The sequence below is a fragment of the Melospiza georgiana genome, chromosome Z, assembly GCF_028018845.1.
Source record: "Melospiza georgiana isolate bMelGeo1 chromosome Z, bMelGeo1.pri, whole genome shotgun sequence".
NCBI lineage: Eukaryota > Metazoa > Chordata > Aves > Passeriformes > Passerellidae > Melospiza > Melospiza georgiana.
The window spans coordinates 75,434,863-75,447,348 of record NC_080465.1 but is presented as its reverse complement, the minus strand read 5'-3'; the positions used below and the strand labels follow the sequence as shown (position 1 = coordinate 75,447,348).

The window sequence follows — 12,486 nt, the reverse complement described above, 5'->3', positions numbered from 1 at the left end:
TCAGGAAGTCACCTAAACTTTGAGTAATAACAGGTCAGCATAACTATTGAGCTGACTCATAAAACACAGCAGCCAATGAATTTTACCCTTTCTGCAGAAAAAAAGCTCTTAATCTGAAACAAACACATGAACAAATACACTTGGCAGGCAACAGCACACTGTCAAGAAGATATACTGACCCTGTGAAGCACTTAGAAGTGAAGAGAGAAATTACCTTAGCCCCATGCTGCTGCCATTCATCATCAGAGCAAGATCTCTGGGTGCTTCAGCAATGGGCACATCTGAGCCAGGTACAGGGCCTTTAACCCTGGAAAAGATAAGTTAGTTGCTTCTGCAGCTGGTCAAATCACACCAGGAACTTGCCACTAAAAGGTGACCTATGTGTCTACAAATGGGACACTTTTACACATTAAATGCTTTAGCAATTACCTTCATACTCTCAAATATACTTTTGTACTGGAAGTCTGGTTCAGGCCCAGTGCCTTTGCTTCTAAGGGTTACCACAGGGGCAACCCCAGCCAGTGTATCCCAGTTGAGTATTAGCTTTTCAGCATTGGAAAGGGAAAACCACAGGGAAAAATCTGCAGTCTTTTCATTACAGAAACAGAAAAGTTTCATTTTCAGATTACAGCACCAGAGTTCAAAGGCATCATGTGTAAATGGCGTAGAACAGAATTTGTATAAGATGCTCATGTCTCCTCAAACTATGGGCCCACAAATGATGCTCCATTCTTAACACATCACTCCACCTTCTCCTTTCTCTCCAACAGAGACAGAAAGTCAAGATAGAGGTATTTCTCCTTTTTTTGACTAAAATTCCTGTTACCAAGCTTTGTTTTTACTGGGCTGCTCCAGTGAGGCTTGAACCAGGAGAAGCCACTGAAATGCACATACACACCATTTTTGATAGCTGAGCAACTATTTCACATGGAGAGTAGCTGCAAACTGAAACTACTACTGCCATATGAGGCTAAGTAGAGAAATGTGGAAAATTAAAAGCAGTTATGATGCAGTGTGGCAGAAAAAATTATCAACTCACACTTTAACTAAAAGATTAGAAAAGTTTCTTGCCAATTACTGCAAGTGGTCAAACCTCTTATTTGTCATTCAATGAGAATGGACCTTAACCAGCACTCCACTCAGGCAGAAGGACAGACAAAAATAAATATTATCTGGAAAAAATGTTTTCTTGTATTGTTTTTTATGCTGTTATGATGTTCTAACTCAGTTAGAACCTCCTGACAATGAAGTAAAGGTTATTTGAGCTTAGGTAAACAAATTTTTATTGTTAGCAGTACATAAAATTACTCTGTTACCAAGTGCAAAATGAATTATATATTTGGAACTGAAACAGAACTGTGATGCCTAAGAGATTTACCTCTAAATATCAAGCATTTAATTCTAAAGATACTAAAATATTTTTAAGAGAAAACACATTATATTCCGGTTGTTTTCTTAGAGAGAATATGGCAAATCTGACTTTTCACCTGTGAAAAGAGATCACAAAAGTGCAAAGTCCTCAGATTGTTCATATATAGTTCTTTTCATAGAATTCTTTTTAGGTAGCTAAAGCTCTGTAAATCATAAAGGACTTTTTCCAGGAAAAAAAATGTAGCTACAATAGATATAATGGTACTAACAACCACATCATTACTGATATTTAAGGTGCATTTTTTTCTGAACTTACACCTCCAAACCTGAAAATTTTCCATTAGGAAAAAAAATGCACCAAAAAATTCAGTTTGTATGTCCTTCATATCTACTTGTTTTTCATTAGAGGGATGCATGCACAGAATTAAGGTATTTGATGATTAAGAATCCATCTGTTCCTACTTAATTCTCACCTGAAGTCATAATCCTTTGTTAGCAACTTCAGTCATTTTCAACACACACATTTGTGATTTCCTCCAAGACAGGTACTTTTAGAGCCACATAAACACATTATTTTCAGTGCAAACAACAATCCAAGAAGACAAACAAAAGACGACCTAGATTACAGTACTCTCTTTTACAGTCTGAAAAGTAACCAGGGGGCTGAAATGAAGAAGGGCAAGTGATGAATCCCTCCATGGTGGTTACAGCACACAGATGTAGGAAGTGGGTCATCTAATGCAGACTCTCATGGGGTGCTGCTAGCAGCTGCCATACTAAAACAGTATAGAAATATCCATCCCTGTGAAACACTCCTACCACCTCTTCCAAAAGACTGCAGAGTTTTCCTATTGTTTCTCCTTTCTAATGCTGAAATGCTAGTACTCAGCTGAGCTGCAAGGGCTAATTTAACCTGCTTCCATTCACTGCTCTGCTCACTTTAACAACATCATACCAAAAAAACAGTTGTTCCCTCTTTCTCAAAGACTATTTAGATTATCAGAAAAGTGTTACCTTCTGCAACAAACTCACAGGCCTTCATCTCACATTTCTTCGGCTGTTCCATCTCCCTTCAAGTTTTAAGCAAATAATGTGCCTCAGTCTTGGCATTCTCCCTTTTCACTAACATTGCTGAAAAGAAAATGTCTTCACTACACTGCATTTCCTTCCTCTTCCATAAATATATGGGGGAAAACTCCATATATTTTTATATATTCCATATATGCAAATATATATATACACATATATATACGTGTCTGTGTACATATGTAATGATCTTCATCTTTTCTATAAAATAGACTCTTCCAGTCCCAACCTAGGAGAGTGCAACCCTTCAAAACTGACCTTTCCAAGGAAGGGAGAATGCCACATTTATGTCATCCACGCTCACACTGCTCTCTTGCCAAATGTCTGTATTCTTTTCAAGTGCCTACACTAAGATCAACTTCTCATTTTCTTCTACTGCTTCTCTTTTCCAACCTAGTCTTTTAGCAGTGTTTTTCTTCTGTCTTTCTTTCTACCACATACTGTTTTCCTCTGCTGCTTTCCACAGCTGTCATGCTGCTTCCCAACGGTATACACTAACAAACTAAAGTCTCCTCTCCTCTGAATCACTCTTAGAAATTGTGCCATAAGCCTTGCCTGTCTTGTTCCATTCTATTTATTGTTGCCTTTTTCTGTTCTCCCACTTAAATCAACTATTGCCCATGTGCTTATTAGAAATTTTAGAATTTTTTTAAATTGTAAGTCTCAAAATCACCTGTTATAATCCATACGGGATTGGTGTAGTTGCTGTTGTTTTAGGAGCAGTTTCGCTTCTTGCTTAGTCAATAAATGTTGGAGTCGTTCCTTTTCAATTTCCAGCTCCAGTTTTTGAAGAAGCAGCTTCTGCCTTCTTTCTTCATACAATCTTTTAGCCAGCTCTGTTTCCTTAGGGCCTGAGTCTGTGCTGTGATTCAGCCTAGAACCTCGACAGTGCCTGGAATGATCATGGGTCTTGTGAACTGTCCCCGAGTGTTTCCTAAGTACCTGGCTGACATAGCAGCTCTCTGCCACACTCCCTGAGCTCCCCACATGCCTCCAGGCACAGCCATGGCCCACTTGCTGAGGGCTTGCACTCTGAATTTCACTTGCCCTCTGGTTCACCTCCTGAGCTTGCTTTACATGGTGAGGGCTCCTCTGCTTGGCTGGGGAAATCACATTGTTGCGCTTTCTGTGCAAGTCGTTCTCCATCGGATACTCCTTCAGACATTCCTGATGGTTGTAACGCATCTCAGTCCTGTAATCGCTGTTATTCCTGCAAGGCTGAGACAACACAACACGGGCTGGGCTTACAGCCTTCGGTGCTCTGCTGTTCTTATGAAGAGTCCAAGGTCCCCCAACAGCCAAGCAGGAGCTGTCCAGCCCCAAAGAGTGCTGCTGGCACAAGCTCTTCCCACTGGATACCTGCAACGGGAGAAACAATTTCCTGTCAATCACTAAAATTCATCTTTGTTCATCAATTTCCCTCGGTAAATGTGTTGTCCTCAAAGCAGAGCTGCTGGTCAATGTTGATGGACGTGCAGCCAAACCCCACAAAATGTTTACCAGAACACGGACACAAATGTGCTATCAAATCTACATTTCATTCCATCTACACAACTGTAATAAATGCAAAACTACTGTCTGCAGGATCCTCAGCATAAAATGAGTCACTTCAGAGTATCAAGTAGTTGTAAGCATCCAGGGTTACATAAAATCAACTTGAAGAGTGGCAAAAAACATTAAATGTTAAGGTTTGAAAATGTTTAATTTTGAATACCGAGCCAAAAAATCCATTCAGCCACTATAAATACTCTTTGATTGGCTATTACACAGCAGGAGATTTGATGTAAAACATTTCACCTTGCACTGAATGGTATATTACTTACCGCTGGAAATTTGATGAGAGTTTTTGAAATATCTTTACAGAAACACAGATAAAAACCAACTACTTTCTGTAAAAAATGGTTGTACATCAAAAGCTGTCATTTAAATACAAAACATGTTTAAATACAGCTATAAATGTAAGCGATTCTTCAATTAAGCTGGGCAAGTGATTATAGTCTGATAAAACTCTGAAGAAAACAAGCAACTGTAATTCACATTTGTCAACCCAGTACAAGCAAATTCTAGTGGTTTTGTTATAGTCATGGATATTATGTAATAGACATCACAATTCTAGGTACATCCTGGAGTATCTTTGCACTAAGGCTCATCTAGGCAGTTAAGCATTTTAGCTTTTATGAACGTCACAACAGCAGTGTATCAGGCACACATATTTCTTTTGCTAGAATTGCACATTAATTTCAATAAAAAACTGAATTTAAGCTCCTCCAGCCTTTGGGACCTTCCACAAAGATATGGGACTTTTTAATTACAGAAGCCAGATTTGTTAAAGATAGGAAAACCACTGCAGTGTAAGTGGTTCAGCAAGGAAATTTGGAATCCATTTATGAAAAAAAAAGGTATTTTTTGCCCCCTGGGAATGCTTACAATAGAGAGGTATTGTGCACACGGAGTGCAAGACAAGTCAGCCAGACCCAAACCACTTGAATTTAGGAATGCAAGAAAGTATCCAGCAATGATTAGAAGAGAGATATAATACAAATCTATGCAGCATTTATATGTATAATTTAGATTCTTTCTTTAATAAATAAACAAAATACCAAATATACTCTGCTGCCCTTCAAGACAACCAATTACAAGTTTCTTGTAGACTTCACAGAATATAAATTAATGTGGATTAGCACCTGAATACTGATATTTTATTATTTCCAGTTTTGTGCATACAAATATATCCTCTCTCCCATGTGATTGAAAGCCAAGGATGTCATGTTTTGCCCCAAAGGGCTCAGTGAGTTGGAGGCATTTGCATTAATGTCAGTGCTAAATGTCTGAGGAAAGTCTGGTGCTTGGACTGGGTGAAAAGTGCAGGACACTAAAATATTTTAAAGTCAGAGGGGCTGGCAGGGCAACTGAGCAGAAATGCAACATGCTGCCAAAAAGACGGAGTTTTGTTATTTATTATTTGCAGCATGCCATCCTTGTTGGCAATATTTTCCAGACAAATAAAGGCTACAGAGCCCTTTTAATCTGAATTAGACAATACAGAAAAGGACGATGCAGTCTCTCATTTCCCTCATCACCTGTTTCTGGTTATAGAGAATTTAGGGCACCTACAGGAAGAGGCTTTCAAGGTGGAGGGTTCTCCAGTTCCCGTGGACAGCAGAAGGTCTCAGATCTGAAGATAGTCTTAGAGCATCCTATCAGAGCTGGCAGTATAGGGTGGTCACAGAAAGCAAACACCTGTCTTTCTGCAGCCCATAAATAGTAGTTAAAAAGAACACTTAAAAAAAGGAAACTCAAATGATAAGAACGTCTGAGAACACCACCTTTATTTTAGCAGTTTGCTGACTGAAGAGACAAGAGAATGTTAAGAAATCTAAGCACATGAATGAAGATTTTACAAAATAATCATCAGGTTTAAGAATAAAGGTCCACATTGCAAATTAACTTCATGGCTGAGACTCTATTACGAGTCCCTGAAGGCCCTAAAAGAGAGGTACCAGTTAGCATTTGTTGACCTTGGCTGCCATTAAGTCTGCCCTGATGGTCTTAGAAATGGCATTGACATTTAAAGACTTCATAACAAGGCAGAGAAATTTTAATGTTATTTCACAGATACAATATGTTTGCAGGGGGGAAAATTCTCATTAATGTCATTGAATGTGAGTGGGATTTTCTTACTTCTTTAGAAGGAGGAGGTCATGTTAGGCAGAAGGCTGAGTTCCAACATGCCTTTGATGGCTACTCAGTACTTTTCAGGGTCTAACTCCAAAGAAAAATTAACTATTGGGAGTCAGAAACTAGTTAGAAACAACTTTTTTTTTAGTAATTTGTGGGTTTTCTGCTAAAGCCATAATTGAAAATACAGCTGGATGGTAGACATTGCAAGGAAAATAGACTGACATTTACACTTTTGAGGGATGAAAAGAGACTGGTGCATGACATGACAGACCTGCAAAATGCAGGCCAGATAAAGGGGAAATGTAGAGGAAAGAAACATTGTGAAGACCCACCTACTTCTGTGAGTCTAAAGACACACAAGCATAAGGAATCAGGTAATTTTACAAGATGAGTTTAAGAAAGATATTGCCTGCGGGAGGCCTGGAAGCCATGACGGGCCATGGGAACAGCTGTGCTCGCTCCTCCACGGAGCTCTTCCAGGCTTGCGGTGCCGCATTTAAAGATACAAGTCCCTCTAACTGAGGCTTAAACAAACTCAGACTGCTCCTTGTAAGGTAAGGAGTTAATAAGACTTGATCAGATGTGAAACTCTTGTGAAAACAAGGAGATACTAAAAATGGTTTTAATAATCTTTAGAAGGATTTAAAGACGGAGACACGTGTGGAAGTCTGCAAAGGCTTTACTGCAACCCAGTAATTTTTGCTCAGGGATTCAGCACAGAGCTTAAACAAACACCCAGTCCTTAAAACTTCCTACAAACAGACAAACAGTACACCAGTTTTATGCACGCAGCATTATGATCTCTGCAAATTGTTCTTAAATTCAACTTGTGTGCTTTGCAGTTCTAATTCACAGCGCTGGCAAAGGAAGCACAGTTACAGACTGGCTCCAGCACAAAGGGCTTTGTACTGCAAGGAATGAACTAGTAATGAAGCATGTCTTTACAATACCAGCACAGGCAAGGTCTGGACAGATTTCATCACATGTACAAACATGTTTAAGAAATAGCCCAAAATCATTACCTTGAGAAGTCCTGCATTCTGAGGGACAAAAGCTGGCATCCCAGCTTTTGTAAATACAATGTAAAATACAATGCTGTTAGAGCAAAATTGCTGGAGATGCTAACAGCGTTAGGAGTTTAGTTCATAGCACCTGGGGCTGTAGTTTTTAGCTGAAAAACTATGTCTGAATACTGGCAAAAGAGACAATGAAGTAAAATAATTCTCAGTTGTATCCTGAGGACATTTCTCTAATCTGGATTTTCAGCTCAGGAGTTACTTTTGGTGGGGTAGAAAGAGTGGAAGGAACATGTTGATTCAGAACTAGTTTGTTTTGCTGATCTAAGTGGGGACGCTGAAGGAAACCCAGAAGAATGAACAGAAGCAGCAACCAGAGGAGAAATTCAGAGATGTAAAGATATTTAAAGATGACACAGAGACACACAGAAACACCTTCAAGAGCACCACGGGCACATACCTAATGGCATATACTCTTCACCAGTGTAGCTGTTCTTTGGACATGATCTGCAAAATTTATTAAGAAAAATTTGTTCATTGGAAGCATTGTCAAGTCCTGGCACAGGCTGCCCAGGGCAGTGGTGGAGTCACCAGCCCTGGAGGTATTTATGAGACATGCAAATGTGATGTTTGATGACGAGTTTTAGCGGTGGACTTGGCAGCGCTGGGTTAATGGTTGGACTCAGAGGTGGTTTCCAACCTAAACAATTCTGTGATTCCATCAGTGACCCAGATGACACCCTCACTAAGGTATACAACCTAAACCTGGAACTCAGTCACCACTCTGAATGCCTGATATATGGGTCTCATCTAAATAAAGCTTGGCTTTGGGGTTCAGGTCTATCAACAGTATAAGCACTTGCTTTTGTCAGCAAAATGAGGCAAAATGAGCTTATTATAAATAAACTCAGATAGGATATTGGGGCAACAGAAATCCTGTTTTTAAGAACAATTACATCAAATTATAGGACTGTTTGAAGTAACGTTATCAGTGATTAAGGAGCTATTCTTCCCAAGATTCTGTAAGAATTTAACAGGGAGAATGAAAAACCATAAAGATTTTAAAGTATATTAGTAGGATCTACTGAAGTCTATAAATTTTTTTCTCTAACTCATATAATCCTTTGTTAAAATCTTTACCATAAATAACCCAATATCAGTTATTACAAAGTGCCATGTAATAGTACAGCAACTGTCTCTGTCACTACCTAAGATAAATACAGTAGATAACTCCTAAGGTAAGCCAACCATTTTTCAAGCAAGAAACAAAGCACTATTTTCTGTAGAAATTATGTATAGCTATGATTGCCATATTCCACTGAATAAAACAAGTGGTCTCAAATGAAAAATACTGTGAATGACAGACACCAACCTGTATTTTTCCTGTAGAAATCTACTGAACACAACATACTGAAAAGGCGTAGCTAAAAAAAAAAACGTAGTATCACATCACAAAAAAAGTGAATCTATAGCTGCTAGCTGACAGCCGAGGAACACCTCCTATATTTGTGCTGCCTTCAGTATTTTTTCTCCTCTTTGTTAAGAGGGTTTGAGCTGGCATGCCAGGTGCACAAAAAAACCTGCATTCAAAGTAGCATAGGAGCATTTGCTGGCGCTCAGCTTTAAGTGTATATTTTGCATTCATAAACATGCCACCCTTCTTCTCCAGCTACCCAAACACTGTTGATAATTGCTAACAAAGGCTCCCATTTCAGATCAGCAGACTGGTTTTACGCTGCCTGATAAGGCAGTTAATAATACAGTGCTCCAAGAAAACTAAAGAGAGGTGCCTGCGTGCCAAGTCTTGGAAGTCATTGTGAGCAAAATGTCCATTAAGCGCACACAGTACCCACATGTGGCAGTCCAATATCTGCCACTAAATTTAAGCAAACATGTTTGCTTTTCAAAACAAAAATGTATCATTCCTGTTTGCAGTATAGAAACATGCCACTACACTAATCTTGACAGTACCGGGTCCAACTATTAAGATTCAATGTGCTGCCAACATTATAAAAATAATAATAAAAAAAAATCCCAATCTTCTGACTTCAATTTTTTACTTCTGCCCTTTATTTTACTGAAGAATCAGTAGTTCAAGACCTAGATAAATATTTCAAAAACTATACTATTTGTGAGCAGAGCAGGTCACTACCATTTCCCAGTGCATTTGGAGTTCATGTGAAATAAGGGCAAAAGAGTGATGAGCTGCATTTTTAACATGGGCATATACAGAATAGTTGTCTAGCTGATAGAGAATGTGTAATGCAACATCTGCACCGTACGCCTTGCCAAAGCCCATCCCAAATAAATGTAGTGCATTCTCCCTAGTGCAATTAACTCTTGTACTCTGGCAGGTTGTGCTAGAAGATCATCAAGGTAGATTACCTTCCAGCATATGAACTAAATACTTACAGGTGTTATATCATCAGTTATTACTTACAAACTTCTGCATTTAACAAGACATCCAGGCAAATGAATGATCTAATTTATGAATTATTTATAAGAATTTCACAGCATGCTCCTGGCGTCATCCATGGCCTTTTCCAGGTCATATGACACCAATTAGAGCTGAATTTTAAATTATTCAATAACCTGAACTCTCTTGTCATTTAACATATAGATATCAATGCAGTAAACAAGTTAAGTCTAATGGGCCCTGGAGGTTTGCGTTCCTCCACCCATCAGCAGCAGAGGCTGTATGCTACCACTGGAATAGAAAATAATAGAATGCAGCAGTCAAAAACATTTGCAAGGTTTTAATAAGTTATTTTGCCTCCCTTAGGGATTTTTGTATAACTTACAAGCCCTGAATCTAAAACATATTAAAGTCCTTAGCTATGTGCTTTCAAAACAAAATTAGGACATAGCAAAAGAGCAAGTCTGACACTAACCCTAATTTAGGCCCTTAATTTGAAATGTAGTGGAAATTATGGAGTAAGCAAGATTTACTATGCACAACTCATTACCTTCAGGCTCTCCTACAGTACAGTTAAAAATAGCCCCTCTCCCAACACAGATACACCTGCCTATAAAGATAAGGCTACACAGAGGAAAATGGAAATTTTAATTTAACAGCTATCAGTTGACAGTGCACAGCTGGGGTGCATCTCGTATTCCTCAACATTTGGGTGGCAAAAAGACTTCCACCATTCATCTGTCCCAATAGCACTGGACACACTTGTGATGTAGAAACCCATCAGGATTTGGGTACTTGCTTCAAGACATCACATTTCAGAGAGGTTTATGGTTGCACCACATCATAAAAAAAAAAAGTGAATGTAACAGCCTCCAAAGCACAGACACAATAAAGGATATCTTAAAACCATCATTTTCCGTGATGACTACAAGAAGAATAAGAAGACATCAACAACAAAGATGATGAGATGAAGAGCATTATTAGATATTTTATTGTGCCGCAGTGTGAAGTCTACAGGAAATGCATGGCAAGCATGCTATGTCCTGGCTCCAAATCTCATGAGCCTGGGAGCATCACCCCCTCTTCATTGCTGACCCACCCTGAGAAGTCCAACTCATATGGGAGAAAACTTCTGAGACTGGGGGTGCTCAGTACAAGCCTAAACCCTGCCTAGCACCAAGAGACTTATTTTTACAGCACCTGTGCCTCAGCTTTCTGAAGGCTGCTAAACTAAACACCAGATCCACACCTCCAGATGGTGACGTGCAGACCCGTCTTGGAGGACCCAGCAACGGCATTCATCTGCACACACATTTCCTTTGCCCACTGCTCTGCAAGGATTAAAAAGTTTACTGAGATCTATCCAACACCAAAAGGAAAAGATAGAAAGGGAGATGCTCAGCTTATCCATTTAAACACTATAGCAAGAAGTTCTCTAGCTACTGCTGTCAAGATAAATGCCAAAAAAATGATGTTGAGAAAACATCATGCCAAATAAGTAAAAACACACATATCCAAAATGTCTAGCCAGATTAGCAAGAATAAGGATTTAGATAAAGCACACATCATTGGATTTTCTGCTCCCTGACCTTATCATAGGAGGGTGCTGCAACAGAGTTCTCTGTGGTTTTATAAACTTTTTAAACTTTTTAAGAAAAATAGCAGAGAGGGGGGAAAAAAGACAACTGCCTAATCTCTCAGCACACATTTTAAGAACACACAAAAATAGCTATAAGGGATTTTATTTTGGTTGGCAGCCAGATTTAACTTCATTGCTACACTGGGCAGTATTTGATTATTTCACATTAAGGGTAGTAACATGTTGGACGATAAGAGGGAAGTTCATATTGGTTTTCATTAAAGAGTAATATCCACCATGTATTTGGTTTTTCAAGGTAACTTTTTCAAAGTTATTTTAAAAAGCAAATAGTTTTCCACTTGGAATCACAAGTTTAGCATATCACAGGCTACACATGTTCCCAGCTATTGCCAGTCTCTTTAGAATTCAATCAACATTTGCTCCAAAGTCATGCTTTCATAGTTCTAGTCACAAGACAAAAGGGCAAATATACTGTGACCCTTCTAAATAGCCCCGATTGCTGTGATCAAACAGAAGCCACATACTGATGTGGAGAAGAAGGTTCAGAGTTTGATGTGTGAAGATTACTGCAGAAGTAGACACTGAATCAGCATTTGCCAACATGCACCTCACCATGACAGTCAATATCACCTTTCCCCTGTATTTGCAGTAGGGATAATTCTGGTACCCAGTGGGCAAGGATGAATTTTAAGCAACAGCCACTGTTCACTCTGAAAATTACAGAAAGTTTTACTTCCTTCACGTGGCTCCAGCTGCGTCCCTGGGGTATGGACAAAGGCTTTAAAATATTTTTGCAACACAAAGAAAGGAAGAGATGACATCTAGGAATTAAAAGCATGTTCAGAAGTAGGGACAGTGTTTTGGGAAAAGAAGGAAAAAAACCCCACAAAACAACTAGAAAGTTATTTAAATAATAAAGAAATCCCACACACGCAAAAGCATAAAATCTTTTGATTTTAAGAGTGGAAAGGTGTGCCTAAGCAAGCGCTTTCTGTCAGGAGTGTCCTTGCACTAAGAGCTAGACAGCATTTAGATTCTGCTAATGATCCCATCTCTGGGAAATAATTCATAAAAAGTAAACAGTAATTTTCATATGCCTGCCCTTTTGATCTTACATTTGTAGGGAGTATCCTGAGGCTAGCCATGGGCGCCCTCGTGGCTCTGGCTGATTGACCTCTAATCTGCCCCTCAAGTAACGATCATGCCAAGGAATGACAACAAGAGTTGCAGACATTTCAGTGCAATCTCATTAAAGACAGACTGACTTCATCTTGTCAAAGAAGAAGTTTCACACAAGAAATAAAAGCTTTTTAGAG

At 39.0% G+C, this 12,486-nt stretch overlaps 1 protein-coding gene across 1 annotated transcript in view; it reads right to left on the bottom strand.

The window, feature by feature from the left end:
- Positions 1-12,486, bottom strand: part of KIAA1328 (KIAA1328 ortholog) — a 116,097-nt gene that overhangs the window by 58,549 nt on the left and 45,062 nt on the right. Inside the window, exons 3-4 of the mRNA XM_058044582.1 lie at positions 3,131-3,816; positions 215-307 (exon numbers count right to left, since the gene is read on the bottom strand). Coding sequence (XP_057900565.1) covers positions 215-307; positions 3,131-3,816 — 779 coding nt within the window. The remainder of the gene's footprint in view (positions 1-214; positions 308-3,130; positions 3,817-12,486) is intronic.